Below are 26,545 nucleotides of genomic sequence, written 5' to 3' on the forward strand. Positions count from 1 at the left end.
GAAATTAGGATTTCTTCGCTAAAATCAGGTTAGTTTCTTATCGTACGATTTAAACACATTATAGCACTGAAACTTTCTACTACCTGTAGAAAGGCACATTCAAGCTATAGTTTTATCTGCTTTTGATCAGAAACTGGTGCGTGCATGTATAAGTGTTACGTAAATGTTTCACATGAGCGGGTCGATGTATGTTGGTGTATGTTTCTTCGCCCAAGATCAGACCGATTTATTCTGGTACCATTTATATGAGCTGCTAATCCTGAGATTTCGTCGTCAGGAAAATTAACTAATAACTGAGCAATAGCATTCAGGAAGGATACATCTAAGATAGTTAAATTCGCTGAGACAAATGAAAGATTTGGAAACATAGAAAGAGAAGAAAAAGAAGGAAAAGAAAGGGAAAAATCAGAAACCAGGGATTAGGTTAAATTCAAATTACTTCACACTGCATACACACATGCTGTATTTAAAAGCTTCAATTAAAGAGTGCTAACCCCTAATTGTTAAAGCTATTTGGTAGCTTAGTCTAAGATGAAACTATGCTAAGTCGTGTTAGCTTAGCTGCTTAAGGTGGTTTGTTTACAACATGGCGTCGCCATGGTGACACGTGTGCTCTGTGGAGTTAACGCTTCCTGTGACAAGTTGTTGTCACGGTAACCAATACATGCCAGTGTAATTCAAACAGTTTAGTGTCTGCCTACTTCAAAGAAGTTGCCCACAGTTTTAAAACGTGGTGCTTTCAGTCCTTCAAGACTTGTTGCATTAAATAAGCACTTCTGTGAGTGCTTCTCTAATTTAACAATAAACTTCTTGCACTTGTTTAAAGAATAACAAAACGGGTTTACTGTAAGTTAAAGCCAGTTTAAACATATATGTAGTTATGTGTGCCTCCCACACGAATACTAAAGTACAGTATTACACCTTTAATTTCGCTCAGCGAGTGAAACACAGTAATGACCACCAGATTGCTAGGCTTGTATACATAGTCAAAGTGTAGATGAATTGCTTCAATCTAATTATAAACTATAAGGCCTTTATGCTGTAGAAAGAGGAGCAACACTCAAATCTACCTTGATATAATTGAAACAATTCAAACAATACTGCATTTTTGTGATTTCTTCACTAAAGCATTATTCATTATGATACAGTTTGGACATGCCGCTGAGCTGAGATTCAGACTTACACTTTGTCAGGACAGATTTATGCTTTAATACTGAAATTAGGGTTTCTTTGCTAAAATCAGATTAACCTTACACTGATACCATTAAGCATGAAATACATAATATAGGAAAGATTGACAGGAACGAGTGGTTCCATCATAAGCCTGCATAAAACAGTCTAAAAATATGTAAGACAACATACACCATGACCTGAAGGATACACTGTTTATTCAAAGAAAGGTTTTCCTATGAATTAATTAGTAGAAAAGTCCACTTCTATTGTGCCTTGTGCCTCTTGCGATGGAACATGCAGTGATTTTCCCTGCTTCGCATTCCATTAGCTCGTAAATGTATCTGGTGTCAGGGTTGCCATGGTAACCAGGGTCCTGGGCCCTGTTCACAGACAAGTTGGCACCCAGTATGTTTATTGGGTGAGGGGTCTGTGAATGTTTGTTAATGAATAATTGATTTGTTAAATCAAATGAAAAATGGTGTGTCTGATTGGTCCAGATGCTACAGTGATATTCTTGCTCCGCTCCTCCTTAGAATGATAATCAATTCTAAAAAAGATAACGTTCTGCCTAAAACATTGTATGAAGCCAATATATCTCTCATTTGAAAGAAAAACAAAAATGAAACCGACCCGACCAGCTATAGACCAATTGCGCTTGAGAACTTTGATCGGAAAGTAATTTCTAAAGCTTTGGCTATTCGGCTTAACAAACATCTACCCTCCATCATTCATCCTGACCAGTTTATTCCTGGCAGATTCTCTTTTTTTAATGTTCTCCTCAACACAATATATGCTAAGCAGGCGAAAGCTAATGGAGCAGAAATTCTGTCCTTGGACGCGCAGAAAGCTTTTGATCAGGTTGAGTGGCCTTACAGGTTTGGATCACTGCAAAGGTTTGGGTTTGGCGAGACATTTATATCATGGGTCAAAATAATATATGCCAGACCAAAGTATTCAGTTCTAACTAATGCAGACAGGTCGCTTGAGTTCCCTTTACACCGCTCAGTGCAACAAGGGTGTCCCCTTTCACCCGCTCTTTTCACCATTGCGATAGATCCCCTTGCCTTAAGTATAAGGCTGTAAGGCGTCATACGGGTATCCCAGGTCTTGAAGTGGGAGGCAAGAAAGTTCTTATTAGTCTGTATGTAGACGATGTAATATTGTATTTGCAGAACTCTGAAAGATTCCCATCCCAGTTCCCATTCTTTTAGATTTAATTACTTCTTTTGGGAAATTATCATGGTATACAATCAATTTGTCAAAGAGTAACTTTAGGCCTCTCTCTGATGCTTATAGACCTGGTTTTTTGGAGAATATTCAATTTAAAATAGTCAGATCATTTTGTGTATCTCGGTTTGACAATCCCGAAAGATTCAAAATTATTGTTTAAGTTGAATTTTGTGGAGTTTCTTTTAAAGCTCAAAAGCAATATAGGGAGTTGGAAAATTTTACCTTTGTCTATGATTGGGTGTATAAATTCAATAAAAATGGTTTCTCTTCCCAGATTCCTATATCTTTGCCAGAATCTCCCTGTTTTTCTTACCTCTGCTTTCTTTAAGGAACTGGACTCTATAATCCTGTCTTATGTTTGGAACTATAAGACGCACAGGATCTCTAAAATGCATCTACAAAAATCCAAATCTGTAGGTGGTCTGGGTATGCCCGTATTCAAGCATTATTATTGGGCCGCCAATATTAGGGCTTTAATGTACTGGGTGAAGGGGGCACCGGCCAATTTGACCCCTGACGTCCCACTGTGGGTACAAATGGAGACTAACCTGAATTGTCTGGGCTTTGGTCAAGCATATTTGACTGGTACTCCAAGGCTTACAATAGGCCTCTTCCACCGGATGCAGAACTTGCTATCTTTGGTTTTTCACAGCGCACCTCCTGCCTCCCGGGGACATTACAGCAGTCTCTAACCCTGGGTATGATTGTGGCTAAGAGACTTGTGCTTAAGAACTGGAAGTCACCCTCACCCCCTTCCTTTTGAATGTGTATTATGGACATGATCTCTGTTATTTAAAGGGAAATACTCAGATTCTTGAGAACTAATTCCATTGAAAAATTTTCCGCTGTTTGGGGTTCATTTCTGGGCCATTTGGACAAGTTAATCGTTCAACCAGCCCCTAGTGGCTCCTCTGAGGCTAAAGCTGTACATCTTTCTGGGCACCTTGACTGATTGTTTTGCAGGTTTTTACTATAGTACTTTTGACTACTGAACTAAATATTTATTGTCATTATAATTTTTTAGTTACTTTATTATTATTATTTTTTAAATTTCATTTAATTAAAAAAAAAAATTATCTGCTTGTGTGGTCCGAGACAGTGTTGTTTGTCTGTTCTGTGTTTATTTTTGAAAAATTCTTAAAATAAAGTATATATAAAAAAGCTATAGAAGAAATAGTTTTATTATATTAGAAAGTCTAAGGCTACATGAAGATGTCCAAGACATTAAAAGTTCCTACAGACACAGCTGGCAGCCTAATTCTTTAGCTTAAAATGTGTTGCACCAGAAAACAATTGAGGGTGTTGAAGAAAAAGCACAATTTCATAATAAATTTGATCAGAGCAACTGAGAAAAACCTGCAATGTACTGCCAAAGACTTGCAAGTTGACCTGATGAAAGGAGGAAAATCATTTCAATGCAGAGTATAAGATGAACACTAGACAAGTATGGTCTTTGTGTTGGGGCATCTTGCTGAATGCCACTCTTAACCAAGAAGAACATAAAATACTTGAACATGTTAAAATTCATTTGGGTAGACCTGTGGAGTTCTGGGAGAATGCTTTATGGAGCGATGGGACCAAACTGGGACTTTTGGACCCATGGATCAGCAGTATGTGTGGTGCCAAAAAGGCAAAGCTTATAAACAGAAGAACACCATCTCCATGGTCAAACTTGGAAGTGGACCAGTCCTGTTTTGGGGGTGTTTTACTGTTGCAGGAAGTAAAAATCATGACTGTATGAAGGACCTCATGGATTGTTTGTAGTATCAGGCCATTTTGGTAAGAATTGTGATGCCTTTGGTGCAAAGCTGGAAGCTGATGATCAATGGACTTTCCTGCTGGACAGCCATCCCAAAGTATACATCCAAATCTACTTATGCTTGGTTCAGGGATCAGTCATAGGATGTACTTGAGTGGCCTGTTCAGTCTCCAGATTTAACTCTCATTGAAAATATTTGGTTGAATTTGAAGAAAGCAGTGACAATGTGAAAACCAAAGATTATCAGTAATCTGAAAACTTTTTCAGGCAAGGAATGAGCCAAGACTGTAGTAGAGAGTTGCCAGAAGCTTCCAAGCACGTTTATTGGTGGTTTTAAAGAATAAAAGATTCTGCACAAAATTTGACTTTTGGGGGTTGAATAATTTTGAACATGAATGTTTGAGCCAATTTGATTTTTATCATTAGTCATCAATGTTACATTCTCAGAATCACTCAAATGTGTAATAAGCAACTTTCTCTAATGGTTTACTGATGCCTTTGTTGAATTGTTTTCATAAAGTTACGTTCTCTGCAACAAAATGTATTGCAGGCAGTGGTGGAAAGAGTACTGAAAAAATATACTCAAGTAAAAGTACCATTACCTTCCAAAAAATGTAGTGTGAGTAGAGTAAAAGTACTTGTCCAAAAAAACTACTTGAGTAAGAGTAGAAAAGTAGCCTATTTAAAAGTACTCATGAGTATTGAGTAGTGAGTACTGAGCTGTGGATTCTATCCCACATATAAACGCTGTACACCGCAATTTATACATTTTAAAAACGTTGTACATACTGTAATTCACATTATCTTGTTTGTCATAAAGAATGAAGAGTATCTGTCATCCAGCAGTTTTAATTTTGACTGCCAAATCTTTACAATACATCAAAACAGCATGGAAACAGTATTCAGTTGAAGAAAAGATTAAAGTTATTCTCAGTACAATCATCCCCATTTAAATCATAAAGTTTGAAAAAATAGATTTAAAATCATGTGTAAGGCCACTGAGACAGCATGCTGTTGTTGCACATAAAATATTAATGTTTAGAACAGTGCAAATACAAACACCTTTAGAAACTCATAGTTCAGCATCACACACCATGATATGGGTTCAAATGAGAGCCCATTTCTCTCCAAAACGGTGCCAGTTTTAACGTTTTGCAATAAAGAAATAAGAATAACTAAACTTGATCATTTGTTACAATTTGAACATAAATGCACATTGTTCTAGAAGAATGGCATCATGCCATACCTTTTACACATTTACTCGAATTGTTATGCTGATGATACAATTTGTAAGGAAAAATGCATTAAATAGCTAAGTATTTCTGGGGAAACTTTTTCAAAGGAAAACACACACAAGCATGTCTCTTTGCTGAGTCGCGGCGGTCTCGGTGAATCAGCAGCATCCACAACTGAATGAATAAAAAAATGTTGAACTTGAAAATTGTTTATGCGCGAGTGCACTTGCGCAATAAAGAAATAAGAATAACTAAACTTGATCATTTGTTACAATTTGAACATAAATGCACATTGTTCTAGAAGAATGGCATCATGCCATACCTTTTACACATTTACTCGAATTGTTATGCTGATGATACAATTTGTAAGGAAAAATGCATTAAATAGCTAAGTATTTCTGGGGAAACTTTTTCAAAAGGAAAACACACACACTTTGCTGAGCCACGGCGGTCTCGGTGAATCAGCAGCATTCACAACTGAATGGAACAAAAAGTGTTGAACTTGAAAATTGTTTATGCTCAAGTGCACTTGCTAATTGAAGGCGGATTGTATAAAATGGATTTAAAAAAAAAAGTTTATTAACAAGCTGCAGTTTTATTACATCACGTGCTGGCACAGATGCAGTATATTAACGCCACGGGTCATCAATAAGGTGCAGATTGGTCCTCAATTTGTGTTTCCGACACTTTTTCACAGCGCGCATCACACGCTCAAACTAATCAAAAGTCAACAAGTTCAACAAGCAACAACGACTTATTATTCAAGTTGTGAGTGGGAATTTACCGAACGTGGCACTTGCGGGAGTTAACACTATATGCAATACCCGAAACCTCACAACAAATTTCAGGCCGTGTAGATAGGCAAGCATATATACAATTCATTTAGTAAGCAGAAATTCGAAATTTACCTTAACATATTAAGTTAGAGAAAGATGCGACAGAATTGATGCTTGAAGAGTGCACTTCCAGCAGCCATTATAAACAGTTGGCGGTTAAAGTTTTCTATGCACAATTTGATTTGACGAAAGTCACGAGACTTATTACTATCTATCCAATCATGTTGATGGATAAAAATAAAATTAAAATAAGCATGTAACGACCACAAACGGAGTAAAAGTACCGATACATCACTTAAAATGTACTCAAGTAAAAGTAAAACTACACAATTTTTAAACTACTCAAAAAAGTACAATTACTGATAAAAAACTACTCAATTACTGTAACGTGAGTATTTGTAATTCGTTACTTCACACCCCTGATTGCAGGTCAAGGGGGTTGAATAATTTTGATTGCAACTGTATATTTTGAACCAACAGTGTCAAACAGTGTCCAGGAGAATTGAAACGGATTCATTACCTTTATCTTTATTTAATCAAAAATTATTTACTTTAGTAAATAATAGACTTTTACAAATCAGTTATACACCTTCAACAATGGTGGCACCAAATATGTGTAAAGCGATTGTGTACCCCGAGTGTGTTTCTTCATAAATAAAACAAGAACCATCGGCGGCCAATTCTCCACACCACAAACTGACAAAAACTTCTTAACAACAAATACACACTTCACTCTCCTCCTTCCCTCCACTCTCGGAGGAAGACATTTCTAAAATTATCCTTTCCAATCATCCTACTACCCGTCCGCTTGATCCTATCCCCACTCACCTCCTTAATTTCTTCTTCAGTTATGCCTTTGCTCACTCACATTATCAACACCTCTCTTCACACTGCTACTTTTCCCACAGCATTTAAGCAGTCTCGGGTAATCCCACTACTTAAGAAAGCCTATCTAATGCACTCTCCAGCACTTTTAGAAAAGTACAGAACGGTATCCCTTCTTTCATTCATTGCAACATCTCAGGAAACCACAACAGTGGTTCAAGTTTTACCTCTCAAGTAGAGGTAAATATTTTTGCTACTGGGTTTCCTCAGGGCTCAGTGCTTGGACCACTTCTCTTCTCCATCTACATGTCATTATTTGGATCTGTAATTCAGAAGCATGGCTTTTCCTATCACTGCTATGCTGATGACACTCAGCTCTACTCACTCAACTATACTTCTCATTTCAACCAGATTATCCGACGGTAGCTGTTCGCATTGCATCCTGTCTGACAGATATTTCTGTCTGGAAATATTTCTGACCATCATCTTCCACTCAACCGTGCTATGACAGAACTGCTCGTGGTCTCAGCCAACCCAGCACTTCATCACAACTTCTCTATACAGCTAGGTTCATTAACCATAACTTATTCCAGGACAGCCAGGAACCTTGCAGTTGTGATTGATGATGAGTTATGCTTCACAGACCATATTGCTACTAGGGCTGCACGATTAATCGAATGAGATTGTCATGCGCATCTTGTCAGTAAAGCTGGTTCTGTAATCAGTGGTAAATCTCCATCACGTGCTTTCAGATGGAGCAGCATTTACTACACAGAGCCGTAGTTCACTGACAAGCTATGCAAAATCACGTTCATATTTCATAATATTCTAAGCATTGATAAAGGCTATGTTGATTAGCATTGCATTATTATATACTTTATTCTAATAAACATTATAATAAGACGAACTCAGATAAACCATATATTGTCGTAGTCATGTCACGTTGAATCAATGAAAGCAGTTAAATCTTCTGTTTATTCAGCAACCGCTATAGGGATTTCCTGATTTCTTCTGGGGGGCGTATTTGAGTTTCCGCGTGAGAACGCCCTCTGGCCTTCGGATGGAGATTTACTACTGATCACAGAACCGTGCTTCACTGAAAGATACGCATGACAATCGCAGCTTCTGCCTAATTGCGATTTATAGGCTTTGCAATTTAATTTCGATTAATCGTGCAGCCCTAATTGCTACAATGTCCCAGTCCTGCAGATTTGCCTTATACAACATTAGATTAGACCCTTCCTATCAGAGCAGGCCACACAATTCCTTGTCCAACCTCTTGTTCCCTCCAGACTGGCTATTGTAATGCTCTCTTGGCGGGCCTTCCGGCATGTACTATCAAGCCTCTGCAACTGATCCAGAATGCAGCGGAGACAGTGGTCTTCAATAAGCAAAATCACTCTCACAGACATTTTCCTGGACTGTTCCCAGCTTGTGGAAAGACCTGCCTCAATCTCAATTTGAGCAGCTGAGTCTTAAGCTATTTTCAAAAAACGTCTAAATACATATGTTTTGCCAGCACCTGACCAATTAGCACTAATACTTACCTATTCTATTCTATTTGCTCTAATTTATTTAAAATTGGTAAAAAACCCACCTTGCTATATGTACTGTGCTAGACTAACTGAGACTTGTCATAGCACTTGTATACTGTTGCGAATTCGCATCACGTGAAGACGTGTGACCAGTAGAAGATCGATTTGTCACTGCGTGACCTCTCTGTACAGAAATTAAAAAATGGAGGAAGCGCTAATTTTAGCCGTAGTTCAGCGTCCTATTTTATGTAATACATCTTTAAAAGATTATAAAAATCAAATGTATATATATAGAGAGAGAGTACAATATAATTACTATACACAAGTGTATTATTATTAAATTACTTAATGTTGTTCGTTATTTTATATTTATATTTTCAGAATAATTTTAAAATGTTGCACACCTCAAGAACGTATAAAATGACCTATTTAAAGGGAAAAACCTACAGCACTTAAAGCACAGCACTTAAAAATGTATTATGTACAGTCAAACCAAAATTTATTCAGACACCTTGAACATTTCATTCATTAATACAGTTTATTCACTATAGTTAAAAAAAGGTAATAAAATATGACAGAGCCGAAAGTACTCCTTGTGGTGATCCTCATCCAGCCGAAGCTCCTGAATTAAAGAATGGAACTCATTCCGAGTCGGCGCCGTCACAAAAGACACAAGTACAAACACATCTGAATCCATGTTGTGATAACCTTGGCGCGTGATGTCATATCCTGCTCCCGCCCATATCGTAGCGGCGTCCGAAAAAATGTTGCATGTTCAAAGTCTAGTGTGACCGCCCCTTGACAAGCTGACATTAGGAGTAAATTCTTAAAGTGGAAGGACTAATCTGTATTCCACATGGGCACATAATCAGTCTGTGGGAGCCAGAATTCTTGCAAATCAATTTCTAACCTTTATATAATGTTTTTTTTCTGGATTCTGTCTCTATTTGTTAAAATAAACCTACCATAAAAATGACAGACCCTTCATTTCTTTGTAAGTGGGCAAACTTACAAAATCAGCAGGGGATCAAATAAATATTTTCCCCACTGTAAATGTAAGTATAATGCAAATTTTGAAAAAATATTCAGAAAAACAAACTTTCATGTCCTGTTAGCTGTTATACTGTGTTCGTTGTCCGCACTCTTCAATTGCACATGCTAATGTGCTGGCGCATACTGTACCAATAAAGTACCAAAAGTACCAATAAATTGTGTAACTGGTACTAGCTGGGAAGGAATTGCATGCATGTGTGATGTCCGTTCTATTAACCAGGAGCATTTTTCATATGTTATATTAACAGTTCATGCAAGAATTATGTATTTACCATAGTAACTGTTGAAGTACAACTTTTTCTAAAATCGTACTTAACAATAAAATGTATAGGGTCAACATAGCTGATAGACTAATTTAACAAATTTTTCTATAAAAAAAAAAATACAGAAATGGTCTGAGATTAAATCATTTGTCTTATTTACGTTAATATTAATTCCATGTGAAATTATGAGATCAATAATAATAATAATAAATAATAAACTTATTTATATAGCACCTTTCAAACATAAAATGCGACTCAAAGTGCTTTACATAATCAAGAATAAACGGTTAAATAAACAACAACATTACATCCAATAAAACAAATACATCAAGCTTACAATATGTATACAATATATGTAAAACAATACAACACATTCAATTAAACAGACATTTTCACTGTAAACTACCTGAAGGCCAAGTTAAAAATATACGTTTTCAACTTCCTTTTAAAAATACTGAGTGTGCTAGCTTTCCTAATATGTGAAGGTAGGAACATAATTTACGAAGGCAGCATCACCAATTTTTTTTCTTATAGAACTAGGAACCTCTAGTAAACCTGCATTGGAAGATCTTAAAGTTCTTGATGGAGTATAATTAACAAGATAACTGGCAATATAATTAGGTCCTTGGCCATTACCGGCTTTGTACGCAATAAGGAGGACTTTATCATATATTCTAAATTTTATAGGAAGCCAGTGCAATGTAGCTAAAACTGGTGTTATATGCTCTCTTTTTTAGTTCTAGTCAATAGCCGAGCAGCTGAGTTTTGGATAAGCTGAAGTCTATTAATTGATTTTTGTGGAAGACCAGTAAAAAGTGCATTACAATGGTCAAGTCTACTCAAAATAAAGGCATGAGTTAATTTTTCTGCATCTGTCCAGTTTAAAAGAGGTCGAATTTGAGCAATGTTCCTTAAATGGAAAAATTATGATTTTGTTACAAATTTGGTTCTTTATAAATGTGAGAATTAAAACTTTAATTAGAGTCTAAAATTACACCAAGACTTGTGACCTCTGAGCGAACCCAAGGAGTCAATTTGACCAAATTCTTATACACCATTTCTCTTTTTGTCTTTGGACCTACCAACAGAATATCAGTTTTATCCTCATTTTACTTAAAAAAATTATTACTCATCCAATTATTCACTGCCATGAGGCAGGTTGTAATGGAGTTAATAGCCCCCATGTCATTTGGCTCTGCAGAAATATATAGCTGTGTATCATCAGCATAACTGTGAAAACTTACATTGTTTTCTCTGATGATGTCACCAAGTGGCAGCATGTATAATGAAAATAATAAAGGACCAAGACAGCTTCCTTGTGGGACTGCATAATGGAATTTATGTTTCTCAGACACATAATCTCCAAGTTGAACAGTGAAATTTCTCCCCTTAATATAAGTTTTAAACCAATTTAATACGTTGTCAGAAAGGCCTACCAATTTTTCTAAACGATTTATTAAAATATCATGGTCGATTGTGTCGAATGCCACACTCAAGTCTAAAAGGATAAGATTTGACACTTTATTTTTACCGGAATTAACTCTAAGATCACTTGTTATTTTTATAAGAGCAGTTTCGGTACTGTGGTACTTTCTATAGCCAGACTGAAACTCTTCCATAATTAGATTTTCTTCAAGAAAAGATTTTATTAGTGTTGCAGCCACCTTTTCAAGTACTTTACTAATAAATGGGAGATTAGATATCGGTCTATAATTAGCCAGAACATTACTGTCCAAATTAGGCTTCTTCAATATAGGTCTCACCACAGCAGTTTTAAAAACATCAGGGGCCTCATTTATAACCGTTGCGTATGCATAAAACCTGCCCTGAAAGAGGCATACGCCACTTCCTACGCAAAAGGTGGGATTTATAAAAACAAACTTAATGGGAAAATTTGCGCACCTGCACGCATACTCTGACCCATGCGTACTGACAGTTTTTCCTGGAGAGAGAAAAGTAATGAACTAAAAAATAATTTTAAACTCTGTTTTTGTCAGGCTCTGGGCCAGGTTTTGTGTGTGTCTTTGCTCCCTATGTGCTCCGTCTTCCAGTTTCTCTGTCTCGTGTTTTGAATTCATTGTTCCCAGGTGTTTCCTATGTTGACTGTCTTATTAGTTCCAGGTGTCCCTTGTCTTCTCCTCATCAGTTCCTGTGAATTTAAAGTGTGTTCTGGTTCTTGACCTTTGTCAGTCGTTAAACGTCATTCTGTCATCCTGATGTGTCGAGTCCTGTGATCCCCGGCCTTTGTTTAATAAACCCTTTTGAGTTACTTTACTCTGTCTCCTCGCTCCTTCGTTCCCATGTTCCTCGTGTGTGTGCACCGTGACAGAACGACTGACCAAAGACAGTAAGCAGCGCTCCTTCTTCCGTGTTTTGTTTTCGTTTTTTTGAACAGTCTTTTGGTTTTCCTTTTTCTCCTGTTTGTCTCTGCGGTACGAAGACCGCGCTTCTGTGAAGCGTGACGGAAAGCCCACCGGACATTAATGTGGCAAGCCCATCAGACTTCAACACTCCGGTTTGCCTACCATGCATTTTCCCCCCGATCCAGAAGAGGAGACTAGGGGTGAGGAGATGGGTGTCGGCTGTGGCCCCAGAGTTCATTCCAATGTCAGTCCTGTTCCCGAGTTCAGCCCAGGAAGGGCTCCCGATCTCCAGTTCAGCCCAGGAAGGGCTCCCGATCCCCAGTTGAGCCCAGGAAGGGCTCCCGATCCCCAGTCGAGCCCAAGAAGGGCTCCCGATCCCCCGTCGAGCCCAGGAAGGGCTCCCGATCCCCCGTCGAGCCCAGGAAGGGCTACCGATCCCCAGTCGAGCCCAGGAAGGGCTCCTGATCCCCAGTCGAGCCCAGGAAGGGCTCCCGATCCCCCGGTTCAGTCCAGGAAAGGCTCCCGATCCCCGGTTCCACCCAGGCAGGGCTCCAGTCCCTGGTCCTGGCCCACAGAAGGCCTCGGAACCTGTAAAACGTCCCCATGTATTTTGGGGGGGGGGGTAGTAGGGCTCCAGCCGTAGAGGCCGAGGCGGGGGCTAAAGCCGCGGCCTCGGAGGCTGCTCCACCATGACCTCCTGAATTGCCTGCACCACCATGGCCTCCTGTGTTCCCTACTCCGCCATGTCCTCCTGTGGTCCCTCTTCCGCCTTGGCACCCAGAGCTGACAGATCCACCATGGCCTCTGGAGGCCTCCCGTCTGGTAACCCTACTCCTAGTGGTCTCCAGAGTGGTTTTCCTTGTCTTCTCCTCATCAGTTCCTCTGTATTTAAAGTGTGTTCTGGTTCTTGTCCTTTGTCAGTGATTAAACGTTGTTCTGTCATCCTGATGTGTCGAGTCCTGTGATCCCCAGCCTTTGTTTAATAAACCCTTTTGAGATACTTTACTCCGTGTCTCCTTGCTCCTTCGTTCCCGTGTTTCTCGTGTGTGTGCACCGTGACAGTTTTCATGTCGATATACACATTTATATTAAATATTCCACTCTCATTAGTGGAGATGAGCACTGAAATTACATAACTCTACTATGCAGAAGTTAAAACAAAATTATATTAATTTAGACATATAGCCTCTTTGTAGAGAATGCGCTTGATCACTTTTCCTGTGGTATGCTATGTTTTAATGACAGCGAGGGTAAGTCTATGTGCATAATAATTCATCTTTAAATTAAACTGCTGATCTCATGTTGATGTCGTGTGAAGGCATCTCCACAACATTATTAAAAATACCACTGTATTTGAAAGATACAAGAAAACGGTAAGATTTGCACATTTCCTTTTTAAAATAGGCTACTTTTTTACGTTGTCAGTGAGGCGCGAGTCAGACAATTGTATTTACATTGCAATAAATATAGGCCTATCTGTTTCCACTTAAAATAGCTAAAAGATGTTCACCTTATCAGCAAAACTGCATAAATGTAATTTAATTTGAATTGTTTAAAACAATCAAAGTATCATTTGGCCAGTGGAAATGAATGAATGAAATCAACTAAAATTCTAAAATATTTATCTGAGAACTATTTAAAACAGTTTTTATGGATATTTTGATATATTTATTTTGAAACATAACAAGGATACTGGATGATATTTAGCATTAAAAATTAATGTGTATGTAACAAATGGCATTTATAGTCCGTATCCCCTTAATGTGTTGTACCTTTGACGGTGTTAAACATGGCGTCACGTGGATGGGAATATGCATGGAAATGATATGCAGATGAGGTTATGCATAGTAAAACTAGGCGTTGTAAGCTCCATATGTGATTTCTGGGAGGAGACGGGGTGGAGATGCTTTTGTGCTTACGTACACTTTTAGGATGAAATCTACGGAAAGTTTTATAAATGAGGCCCCAAGAAAGTAAACAGTCTGCAAAGATGTGTTTATGATATATAAAACATGACCTGAGACACATCAAAAACCTGTTTAATAAAAGCTTTAGGTACAGGGTTGATGGATGAAGTAGTAGAATTACATTCGTTAACAACTTTCTGAAGTTCTGTTAGCATCAAGCATATGCACTTGACTTACTTTTGAGTAAAATTAAATTAATTTATAACCTCTAAAAACTGCACTGCTTTACGATCAGCTTTATCAACATGAAAATTAAAATCACCCACGATGAGGATTTTATCATAGTTGGTGACACACAAAGTTAAAAGTTCAGAAAACCCCAATATAAAGCTAGGGTTGGGTATCCAGTACCAGTTCAACATTTCCAAGGACCGTGGATTCGACAAGACATGTGCTTTGGTCTCCCATTAATCAATGATTACATATCCATTTTTATGTGATTTTAAACCATTCAAGTGCGATTCTATCTTTGCATTCTATGCAAAGGAGAACTCAATTTGGCACTCTCAAGGCTTGTTCACACCGGGACGAATATCGCGCGCGATTATCGCTGACGTTTAATGCCTCGTGACTAAACAAAGGGCGCCAATGTGAGTGTGCACACCGACGCGCAAAACGCGAGGCGTAAAAGCGTCATTCTTTAAAAAACGCCTCGGGCTTGTTTTTTTGGTTTGAAGCGCCGCGTTAAAAACTTTGTTAAATGTCCTTGAGCTCTGGAAAGGCGCTATATAAATATAACATTATTATTATTATTATTAATTCATAAATGTGATCTAACAAAGGTAATGGGCACATTTTTACCATATATGCTGTTTATATTGCTTGAAATTGGGATGAAGTAAACATCTGTTGAGTAATTTAACATATAATTTTTGATTGTGTTGAATTAAAAACCCAAAACTGCAGCGGGTCCACCAGACCCACGAACACTGGCTGAGTCACAAAAATATGAACAAGGGTTGATGACAGAATTTTCATTTTTGGGTGAACTATCCCATTAATCATAGCAAGTTCGGAATATCTAACTCAAACTCTTTAGCACCACCAGCAGTTCAAAATTGCACTCATGTTTATGCTAATAACTTTTGAACCATAAGATCTAGATTCTCGAAGCAAAATGATTTTCCCTCTGATTCTATTTGCTATTTTTGCTTATAACTTCTGAAGGGTTTGTCTTTTTCAGTGTTTCCCATACATTGATTCATTTGTGGCGGCCCGCCACAATATCAAAACTGACCACCACAAACAGATTTTCCTCAAGAAAATCAAGAAAATTATTAGTTGAATAAACATCAGCCACTGCATATTTCAAAATCAAAACATGGGTGTTCGTGGGTGTTTTCATATGAATGTATCTTTGAGGGGAAAAGCTTCAGAAAAGCTTAGATGTAATCTTAGATGTAAAATGTAGCGTTTGTGAGTGCAGCTGCTTTGATTATAGTCGTTACCGGGGAAACCGATATTTCTGCCGCTCCAAAAGCGCCCCCTGCCAGCAGAGAGTGAATTTGAATATTCAATCAGCCCATCTGTTGTTTTCATTCAGACCAATGCGAAAATCCACTGATGTTTTTACACAGATAATTTCGAAGAAAGATAATTTCTTATAAGCAGAGCAGAGTAGTAAATATGAACCGGTATGTATGTATTTATATATATAGTGCTGCCACTGCTCCATTCAGGAGTGTAAGTCTGTGGGAAACTCATTGTACTCAGCTGGAACAGAACGTTAAGCAAAAAGTTAGAATAAATATGTTGGTATCTAAATGTATGACTAAATGTATGAATGTTATCATTTTACAAATAAGCCTTACATGGGGTGCTGTTCAAATCCTTTCTCACTATTTGTATAATCCTTGACTTTCTCAAGTTTAATCTAATTTTATTGTTTCTAGAGGAGACAATGACTTCAATGTTATTAAGTTTGCATCCCTGTCCAAAAACCAGGGGTCTCAAAGGATAATTTCTTATAAGTATTTGTATTTGTGTTTCTAAAACTGAAAGTTCATCCTCAATTGAGCGTACCTCAAGGTCTTTTTGTTCTTTCTAATGCGCAATTCCATCCTGCAAGGCTGCCATGCTAATGCTATGATACCCACTATGATTTCTTAATGTTAACTATGCATTTCCATACTTTGTTATTGTTTTGTGAATATTTATAAACTTGCTCAAAAACAAATTTAAAGAAAAAATTGGTAATTGGGTCCCTGTATTATCTATTTTATTTATTTGTTTTGTTTTTTTTTTACAGTTTTTTGCTGGTGAATAGTGTTGCATTACATGGCGATCACTGCCCCATCTGCCAACGTGTGGAGGAGGAGTTACACAAACTCTCACATGCTCTTAACTGCTCCATTCAGGTAATCAATAACATAGATATAATAGTTTCATCAGTAATTACTGGATTTTTCTTCCTTAATATGACCAGCTGATTTTTAGAGATCATTCTGTGATTTGTTACGTTTCTTTACCTTGGGTTTTCACATTCACATAGTATTGTTTATGTTTTAAACAAGGGTTTCCCAAATGGGTTTGCAAACCTCTGAGGGCTCTTGAGGGAACTGCAGGGGGTTAATCTTACAGTTAATCAAAATAAAACTTAAGTAGTGATATATTATCAAATCAATGGCTGTAATATAATTAAAGAAGTATATTGTCTCTTGTGCTGCATATGTCAGAGTAAACAGCGGCACTGTGTTCATTTACATTCATGCAGCTTGGCTGTTTGCAGAGTGACTCGATTTACAGTAAATGCTGCTTCTGACAAACGCTGTGTTAAAATTCACCAAATGTGTAATATTCTAGGACTTATTAAAGTATACTGCTCTGACCCTTCTTGGCATTGAGTGTTCAAGTTGATGACAATTTGTCACTTGGAGGATGACCTCCTTAAATGTTCTGATCTTTAATAGGGAGTATAGTATAGTATAGTATAATAGTGTTGCTCAACTTGTCTCAAAATCCCCCACAAGTACTCAAGAGTGTTATGATTGGGTGAAACACTTGTCCACAAAAGTTTTTTTTTTTTTTTTAAACCATGAGAGAATGTATATTGTCATGTTGAAAAAAAAAAGCACAACAATGCAGGGAATGAGAAAGGGGTAGCATCTTCTGTTTTATGTGTTTGCATTACATCACACATTGGTGTGTGAGTTCATGACACCTTCCTTCACACCTTCAGCACTCATACATCCCTATAAAGAACTTGTGCCACTGAACTGTGAAAACAAGACACCTCTCATTGTCCTCTCACTGGAGGACCCCTAGCAGCGCCATGGATGCTGTTAGATCCAATATGATTGACTTGGTCTCATGAGACTAGAGTATGGATTCTCAGAATTCTATATTTTGTAAATATGGGCCTTGGAAAAGGCTAAATTAGTTTATTGTGCTTTGGCTACTGTAGGTAGTTCCCAGTGTGGACAACAAGCAAGCATTTCACTTTTGCAAATTGCATCTTGTATTCTTTTCATAGCTTTTGCCAGCTTTTAGACATTTGCTTGGTATTTCTCCTGCTTTTTTTCTTGCAAAAATCACTCCTCTCTTAAAGTGAAAGCTTAAAGTGAAGGCCTGATTATTTCAGGGACCTTTTAACAAGTCCAATTTTTAAATAATTAGATTGACAGCATTAACACACACACACATATATGGGCAATATCACACAAGCTGTCACCTTTATTTTTATAGCACTTTTAACAATACAGATCGTGTCAAAGCAACTGTACAACATTAATTAGGAAAATATTGTGTCAATAATGCAAAATGACAATAGTAAACACTCAATTTTCAGTTAAAGGCAGTTCATCATGTGTAACGGTGATTTGTGTGTAATTTCTTGTGTAATTACGTGTAATAAACGGTGTAATTTCTTGACCTAGTTTTCCATGTACCCTTGATTAGTTTATTCGGTCCCACTTTATATTAGGTGGCCTTAACTACTATGTGCTTACATTTAAATTAATAATTTAATACAATGCATTTACTGTGTACATGCATGTTTTTACATTGTAATTATATTTTTAAAAATACCTGCATGTAAATACATCTGTAATTAATTTCTGTAATTACATTTGTAATTACACTTTTGACCCATCCCTTTATACCTTAAACCTCCCTTAAACTTACCCATACCACCAAACCTGTCCCTAACCTTACCCGTATCCCACCTCAATAGCAGCAAAAGTGTTTTGCAATACAATATGAACACAATAAGTACATTGTACTTATTTTTTGATGTAAGTACATAGTAGTTAAGGCCACTTAATATAAAGTGGGACCATTTATTCTGTTCGCCTATATTCGTTAATCATCTCATTAGTTCCCTCATTTAGTTTCTGTATAAGTTCTCCCTGTTCTGTTCAGTCCTTTGCTGGTTATTCTCTGATGTTAGATGTTGGTTGTGCTGCATTTTCCCTGAAGTTTCTCCAGTATTTCTTCTGTGGATTTATTAAAGGACTGTTATTTGGAATTCTCCGTCGTCTTGTGCTCCTTATAGCACCACACACGTGACATCATGAGAATAAGCTTGCATTAACATAGGAAGTGTTTTTGTGTCTGCCCAGGCTTTCATATACAGTATATATATATACTGTATATACATACCCTAGATGGATGTATTTGACAATTTTGTCTAATAGCTCATAGCACATTAGGGCAGTGATTACTCAATTTCCAGAGACATAGGTATGTACAACGTTGTTTCCACTGGAATAATCAACAACAGACATGACCTATATCTTGTTGATGTTATTTTTCACGCTCACTGTTCTGTTACATATCCTTACATCATTTCAGCATAGTGTTAAAACATGTTAACAACATTGTAATTCATGTTAATTTATAATAATTTTTTTTATAATTTATGCATTTAGCAGACACTTCTATCCAAAGCAACTTACAGTGCATTCAGACTGTACATTTTTTACCAGTATGTTAGCATAGTAAAACATGTTAGGAACATAATTCATGTTAACAACATGTTAAAAACATACCAACAAATGCAAATTCATGCTATTATTGTATTAAAATATGTTAGAATCATGCTAGCAACATGCTAATTTATGCTAGCATAGTGTTATGGCACTTTTCCACTGCATGGTACGACTCAGCTCGGCACCCAAAAGTGAAACGTTCCGTGCCGTACCATGCAGTGGAAAAGCGCCATTAGAAATGTGGCAGTTAATCTAATTAATTTGATTAATTACACATCGAATTTAGTTAAGAATTTACGCTCAAAGGAGGATTTAAAGTCTCATTTGTGTTCAATGAGAAAAGCATCAAATAGACATTAAAATATCTTTAGAAATAAATATTTTATTTGACTCAACATAGAATTAATTACACATAAACACCAGAGGTTTGTTTGACTACCGAATGTGTCCAGCAGTGTCTGAGTCAATCTGGCCAAAAACCCGAAAACAGTTGCAATAAACACAGAGATTTTACTAAAAATAAATTTCCGAAAAGTTAAAGCTTACCAGAAGTGTGAAGTATTAGAATAAATGTAATTAGTTACTGTACTTGAGTATCTTTTTGGATACTTTGTAGTTGTACTGAGTATCAAAGATATTAGCAGCTTTTACTCTCTGCTTCACTACATTTTTTAATGAGTATCTGTACTCTTTACTCCACTACATTTGAAATGAGTGTTGCAGTTACACATTACATTTTGCATGGACCTAGCTTTTTCTGCAGCAGTTTAATTCTGCTACAAAAGACGTGATATTGCCTATTACAGGTCACTGAAAGTACTGCATCTTGTGCGTTTTGCCCTTACTCACCCAAACTTTTCAAGAAGGCTACTTTATGTGAATGTGAGTTACTTAGAAAGTATTTGTGAATCACAGGTGTTTTATATATGAGATGAGGACATGGCTGCAGCCGGCAATGAATCCCAAACCAGCACATCCACTGCAAGAAGGCTTTGGCTTTTTCATTTTACTTAAAATTATTTTATTTATCCATTATACTGAAGAGACCTTTTTGAAAGATACTGTTTTTTTGTTTGTTTTGTTTTGTAATTTTGAGGTTGGTTTTAGAAAATAAACGCGATTGCTCTCCTCACAAATCAACTCTTTCTTGTTTTTGTTTCATGCTCTTTGTGCCTTGCCCTGGACTTTTATGTCACTTCCTGTCTCCTGTGGTGTTTGTTGTCAGTTTGTAGTAGGTTTGTTCAAAATTGAGGTGGTCAATTAATGGGGATTCCCAATAAAGGAATTGGGAGTCAATTAATGATGGAAAAGTGAATATGGAGGCGAGGTCTATCGCACCTGAAAGAGAGAGATATGTCACCAATTAACGCAGTTTCCTGTGATGAGGTTTGCAGAAAGTGAGAGTTATGGGTAACCGTAAGAAGTATTGTGAATCTTTAAGATTTAATTTTATTTTGAGTGAATGTGGACAAGCGAATTGGCTGGTGTGGAAATCCACTTCAGTGTGACCAGTGTCAGCACACATTTCTCTCCTTGTATTTTGTGGATGTGTGAAAGATATGAACTGAATAAGTGGGAACTGAAGTGATATGTTAAATGATTATTATTGTTTATGTTTTCCTTCAAACTAATACCCTTTTGAAGTGATTATTTAGTTGATATGGAATGAGTTCCCCGGTGACATTCCAGTCTTGTAATATTTATTTATTACTTTATGTAACAGGTGGTTTTCTTTTGCTATAAATTGTTTTGTTAATTTTCACAGTCTTAAACCTGTCTGATGCCCAAATTGTATTGGTTTGGGGCAGCAACAGTCGTTAAATATGGTCTATCTATGAAGGTTTTTTTAATTATTATTTTTTTAAATAAAATATGACTCAACCAATATTTATATCTAATGCTTTAATGTATAATACCTAATTTTATTTCCAAACGTATTTCAAGTAATTTGAGTGTGATAAAATGTTTTTAAAAAGTATAAGAGCGTTGAGGTGTATAATGATTAGATTTACTGATTTGGGCTGCCACCTTAAACTTGAGCACACATAATGTAAAAGAATACAGAAACGCCCTCCAAAGCCATTGATCACCCTTGCAAAGCCTGGCAAAAGATAAAAGAAAAAAGTAAAATAAAAAATGTAGCTGTTAAACTCAAAGTAAAAACAACGGGGAAAAAAATGAATCAGTTTAATTTAGTTTGTATGGCACTTTTCACAGTGCACATTGTTTCAAAGCATATTATGCATTTAATATTTAGAATTCCTCCTTGACTTTAAGCTTAGCAGATGTCTGTTTTGGTCCCTTAAATTTTTGGGTGAAATGGTTACTAAGGGCTTTGTTGCAACTAGGGATGCCAATTTTCGATCATTCGAAAGGCTTTTTTAAAGATCATTATTTTGTGTATTTGGTGTAACAGAATATGTTGACATGCTTTAATGTTAAAAAAACACATTATTTTTCAAATACCGCCTCTCTCAAACGCTTCGTTTTCTACAAAGTCCCTCCTTCCGACAAGCGCAGTCTGCTCTGATTGGCCAGCTGACCCAGTGCATTGTGATTGGACGAACACCGCAAGCACTCGTCGGCAATGTAACGCCCCTTACCATAATCGCAAGCTTCATCTTTCAAAATAAATGTAAAGACAGAGCTCGAAAGGGGAATAGAGTCGCGTGACAGACACAGTGATGAAGCTGGTATGTGTTTGCAGTACACAAGCCACGGTTAAGTCACACTGTAGTTAAGCAGTTATAAAACATAAAAGATTGATGTTCTTTTTTTCCCCAAAAAAATTATGCATATTTTTGTATATGTTTACACAAAATGTAAACATGATGTAAAATTTGTCACGCTCTTGGGTAGAGGATGGAGCGAGGACTCAGTATTGCAGAAACAAGGGTTTTAATTGGTAATAAAAATAAACAAACAGAAACACAAACTACCCCGAGGGGGAAAAACAGGCTGTCACAAAACCATGAATTACACTAGACCGAAGTGACAGAACCCTGACAAAATTCACATTAAAGAAGAGCTGCATATTTATTTTTATATTTATTCATTAAGCAGAAGATTACTGCTACATAGTTGAAAACAAACACTTATAAAATGAACATGACATGACATTACCACTATGACCAGTAGATGGCTGCAGAGGATCACTGATTCATGTATTCACTTGCCGTTTCCACTCCCTTATGTATAGTTAATCAAAGGGTGAGCGATTTATGTAGTTACTTGATAATAATATTTTGAGCTCATTTAAAATTCTAAACTTTGTTTATATTTTGATTATTTATATACTTTTATTAAAGAAATGTGTAAAATGTTGCTCATCAGAATCATGGGTTCGATCGAAAAATGTAGGCCTGTATGTTAAATGCAGTGCAGTTTTCTCTGCATAAAAGTAGCCTATGTAAGCGTAAGAGCCCTTGAGCAGATCAGATAAGACCAAATGAATGAATGAATGAATAGTAGGCTAATAATAATAATAATAATGATGATGATAACCAAAAAAATTTTATTTGTTATTTTCTTTCCTTTAAGTAAGTGTGCATTAACGTTTCAAAGGTTATCATAATTAAAAGTTAAATCTGTCATTGCAGCTTTTTGAAGTGTGAATTTTGTTTGGAAGGATGAAATGATAGTAAGCTACATTTTCGTCAGTTATTTTATCGGTTATTAAATCAGATACATAGAAGCACAGTAAAATTACATTTATTTGAATGCATTTGTGAGAGCGCGATTACGTGTAAATTAGTCCTGCCTGTCTGTGCAACGTCTCTCTACTAATAGTGAAGCTGTGGATTTTGATTACTTCAAAACAAAAAGAAATGTTCGGTATAACTTTTCTGTTTCTAAGCATTTTTATTGACAAATCACAGGGCAGCGTTGACAATATTTTTTGTTTCTGTGTGTGAGTGATCCGTTATGTGTCTGTACATGTGTGCGTGCAGTACAATCCTTGTAGGCAGAACTAGTTTAGAACATCTATAGTTATAGCATTAATTGTGCTAGTGATTGAGCGGTAGTGGAGCACTCTGAGAGTGAGCGAAAACCAGAATTCTCAGACTTTCAAAAGATCCCCGCTTCAGTTAAAATCACGCTGCTCCGCTCTCAATGCACTTCGATCCCATACGCTGCTTTGGGGTGGCAACTGGGGTGGCAAAGCTCATCTTAAGGGTGGCAGTTGCCACCCCATGCCACCCTTGTGGACACGCCACTGGCATACACACACACACGATGCGCAAAACTCATTTGAACAGTCAATAGCAAATACTTAAACTAATAACAAAACAGTAGCTGATTCAGAAGCGCCAGATTGTCATAGCAAAGTCAGAATGACCTCCTCTCCTAGGTTCACGAAACGGTCCTCCATAAAATGCATTGCTGTTCTGTTGTAAGTAATCTTAAAGATTCCTAAATGCATCTACTTTCGGAAGGCCAAATAAAGTGCTTTTGCTTTCGCCTAGAAACACACAGCCTCTCCCTTACATGCTGGTTCAACACTAACTGCGGTACTGAAACCACGCCTTCTTTCTTTGCATGCACATTTGGGCGGCATTATGCAAATATTTCCACATAGTGAGGTAGATATGTGGGGGCGTGTTAGAACGAGCCATTTTAGGGGGGCGTGGCAGAGTCTTAACTTTGATAAAGAATATCTCTTTGGTTTTGAGACTTTAGTCTTTGCAACTTCAGGGATCTTATCTATGCACAATCAGCTTGTAACACTCCAAAGAGAAAGGAAAACTTGAAATCGCATCATATGACCCCTTTAAATTAACGATCAGTTAATCGATTAATCGTTATACTTAATACTGCAAAATTTGTCTATTGCAGTGGCATATAGTCATCTGCATTATAGCAGTGGTGGATAAAGTAGGCCTACTTGAAATCCACAATTAAGTAAAAGAATAGCTATCTTACCAGAAAATTACTTTGGTTGAAGTTAAATTCACGGTTTAGAAATATTACTTGAGTAAAAGTTTTAAAGTACGTGATATTTATTGTACTTAAGTATGAAAAGTATTTTTTTTAAATATTAAAATTAAGTATTGAAAGTAAAAGTACAAAAAAACTTCCTGCTCCAGCAGGAGGAGGAGGAATTCGGGGCGAGTGAAGGGATCCATGGGGTAAACACAACGGAAAGAAAAACACTGAGGATAAACCAGAAAACAAACGGAGGGGAGAACATAGAAGTTAAACTGTTTTTGGGTCGGTTATTCTGTCACGGGCAGGGTGTTCCAGAGACCAGGCAGGAAGACGAAGATGTCGAATAAACAGATATTTAATGACTTGACAACAGGGAATTCAGACAGGGTAGACATCCACATTCAGGGTAACATTCACAATAACCGACAAACTCGAATACCAGAGACAGGAACAGATATAGGGCAGATAACGAGGGGCAGACAGGTGAGCACAATGAGGTGATTAACTAATAACGAGAACAGGAACAACCAAATAAGGACACAGAGGGAGAAACCACAATCAGCAGTCCACAGGGGTGTGACACACACACATATACAGTATATACAGTGGGTACGGAAAGTATTCAGACCCCCTTAAATTTTTCACTCTTTGTTATATTGCAGCCATTTGCTAAAATCATTTAAGTTATTTTTTTTTCCTCATTGATGTACACACAGCACCCCATATTGACAGAAAAACACAGAATTGTTGACATTTTTGCAGATTTATTAAAAAAGAAAAACTGAAATATCACATGGTCCTAAGTATTCAGACCCTTTGCTGTGACACTCATATATTTAACTCAGGGGCTGTCCATTTCTTCTGATCAGCCTTGAGATGGTTCTACACCTTCATTCGAGTCCAGCTGTGTTTGATTATACTGATTGAACTTGATTAGGAAAGCCACACACCTGTCTATACAAGACCTTACAGCTCACAGTGCATGTCAGAACAAATGAGAATCATGAGGTCAAAGGAACCGCCTGAAGAGCTCAGATTCTGTGTTTTTCTGTCAATATGGGGTGCTGTGTGTACATTAATGAGGAAAAAAATTACTTAAATGATTTTAGCAAATGGCTGCAATATAACAAAGAGTGAAAAATTTAAGGGGGTCTGAATACTTTCCGTACCCACTGTATATATATATAAGATAGCGATATAGAGATAAATGCCAAAAATGAATCTCAGACGTGAACATATTTGCTTTGCGTAATCTTTTAATGTACAAATTAATTTCTTTTTAGAATTAATTTGTACATGAATGGATTAAGCAAAGCAAATATGTTCACGTCTGAGATTCATTTTAGCAGTTATAGAATAACTAAACTATAGCTGAACTTTAGTGAGGGGACATTGTTCCTCTTAGCATCATGAGGAAAAAAAAACCTTTTAATTAAAATTCTGAATGCATTACAGATAGTCTAGTATGTGTGCAAAGAGTGCTCCCTTTATAATTTCAAATGCACTGATCCTGTCACTCATCTCAGTTCAGTGGATGTGTCTGTGATTAGCTACACTATTCAAAACTGAAAACATTGTAAATAGAAACATCTGATGCTCTCCAGAGCGCAAATGCAAATATGCACAAAAGAATTTGCCAAATATGTTATTATTACAGTTTCAAATAAGGGTGCTCTAGTGTTTTTTTGTTTCATTTTTTGTGCGAGTGATTAGCTCCCTAAACTGGGCGTGACATAAACTGCTTTCTGTATGGATTTAAAATGGAATGTTGCTTAAATACCGACTGGATTTCAGTGTGGTGGTGTCAGAGGCGGACAAAGTACTCAACTCCATTACTTGAGTGAAAGTACAGATACTGCTGGTCAAATATTACTCCATTCCAAGTAAAAGTTGTAAAGACAGATTTTTACTCAAGTAAAAGTACAGAAGTACTTGCTTTTAAAAGTACTTAAGTACCAAAAGTACATTTCCTTTCTTATGTCAATGCACTGTTTTATTGTTGTATGTAGTAGTACTTGCAATACTTCTGAAGCAACTTAGAATACATTACACCTACTGAATACAGTACAGTGAAATCCTGTAAATACAGAGTGATAAGGAAGATAAAAAAAACAAACCTGCTTTAAAACCCAGAAACACAACTGTAGCTGTATAACTTTACAACAGCAATACTGCTTTAACAAAAAAGCAAAACAGCAAGACTTATTTGACATCAAAACAAACATTTTAAAAATGCTGTCTAATCACTCTCGCTGTACTTTGATGTCACACACAGAATGGTCTGTGCAGTTCTGCTTCAAGTCAAACACCTATTGTGTTTTATTAGGAGATGCACAACAGTTCTTCTGTGGCTTTATAGGTAATATTTTCACGTATACAATTTAGCAAAATCAGACAATATTGTGTGTAATATATACCACAATATTAACTTCCTATTATTGAATTGTTG

The 26,545-nt window shown here is 36.9% G+C and overlaps 1 protein-coding gene across 1 annotated transcript in view; it reads left to right on the plus strand.

The window, feature by feature from the left end:
- The window catches only part of mppe1 (metallophosphoesterase 1), a 144,097-nt gene that overhangs the window by 60,399 nt on the left and 57,153 nt on the right, over nucleotides 1–26,545 (plus strand). Inside the window, exon 5 of the mRNA XM_016256989.1 lies at nucleotides 16,488–16,596. Coding sequence (XP_016112475.1) covers nucleotides 16,488–16,596 — 109 coding nt within the window. The remainder of the gene's footprint in view (nucleotides 1–16,487; nucleotides 16,597–26,545) is intronic.

Source organism: Sinocyclocheilus grahami, unplaced genomic scaffold (assembly GCF_001515645.1).
Source record: "Sinocyclocheilus grahami isolate Dianchi unplaced genomic scaffold, SAMN03320097.WGS_v1.1 scaffold1498.1, whole genome shotgun sequence".
NCBI classification, from domain to species: Eukaryota; Metazoa; Chordata; class Actinopteri; order Cypriniformes; family Cyprinidae; genus Sinocyclocheilus; species Sinocyclocheilus grahami.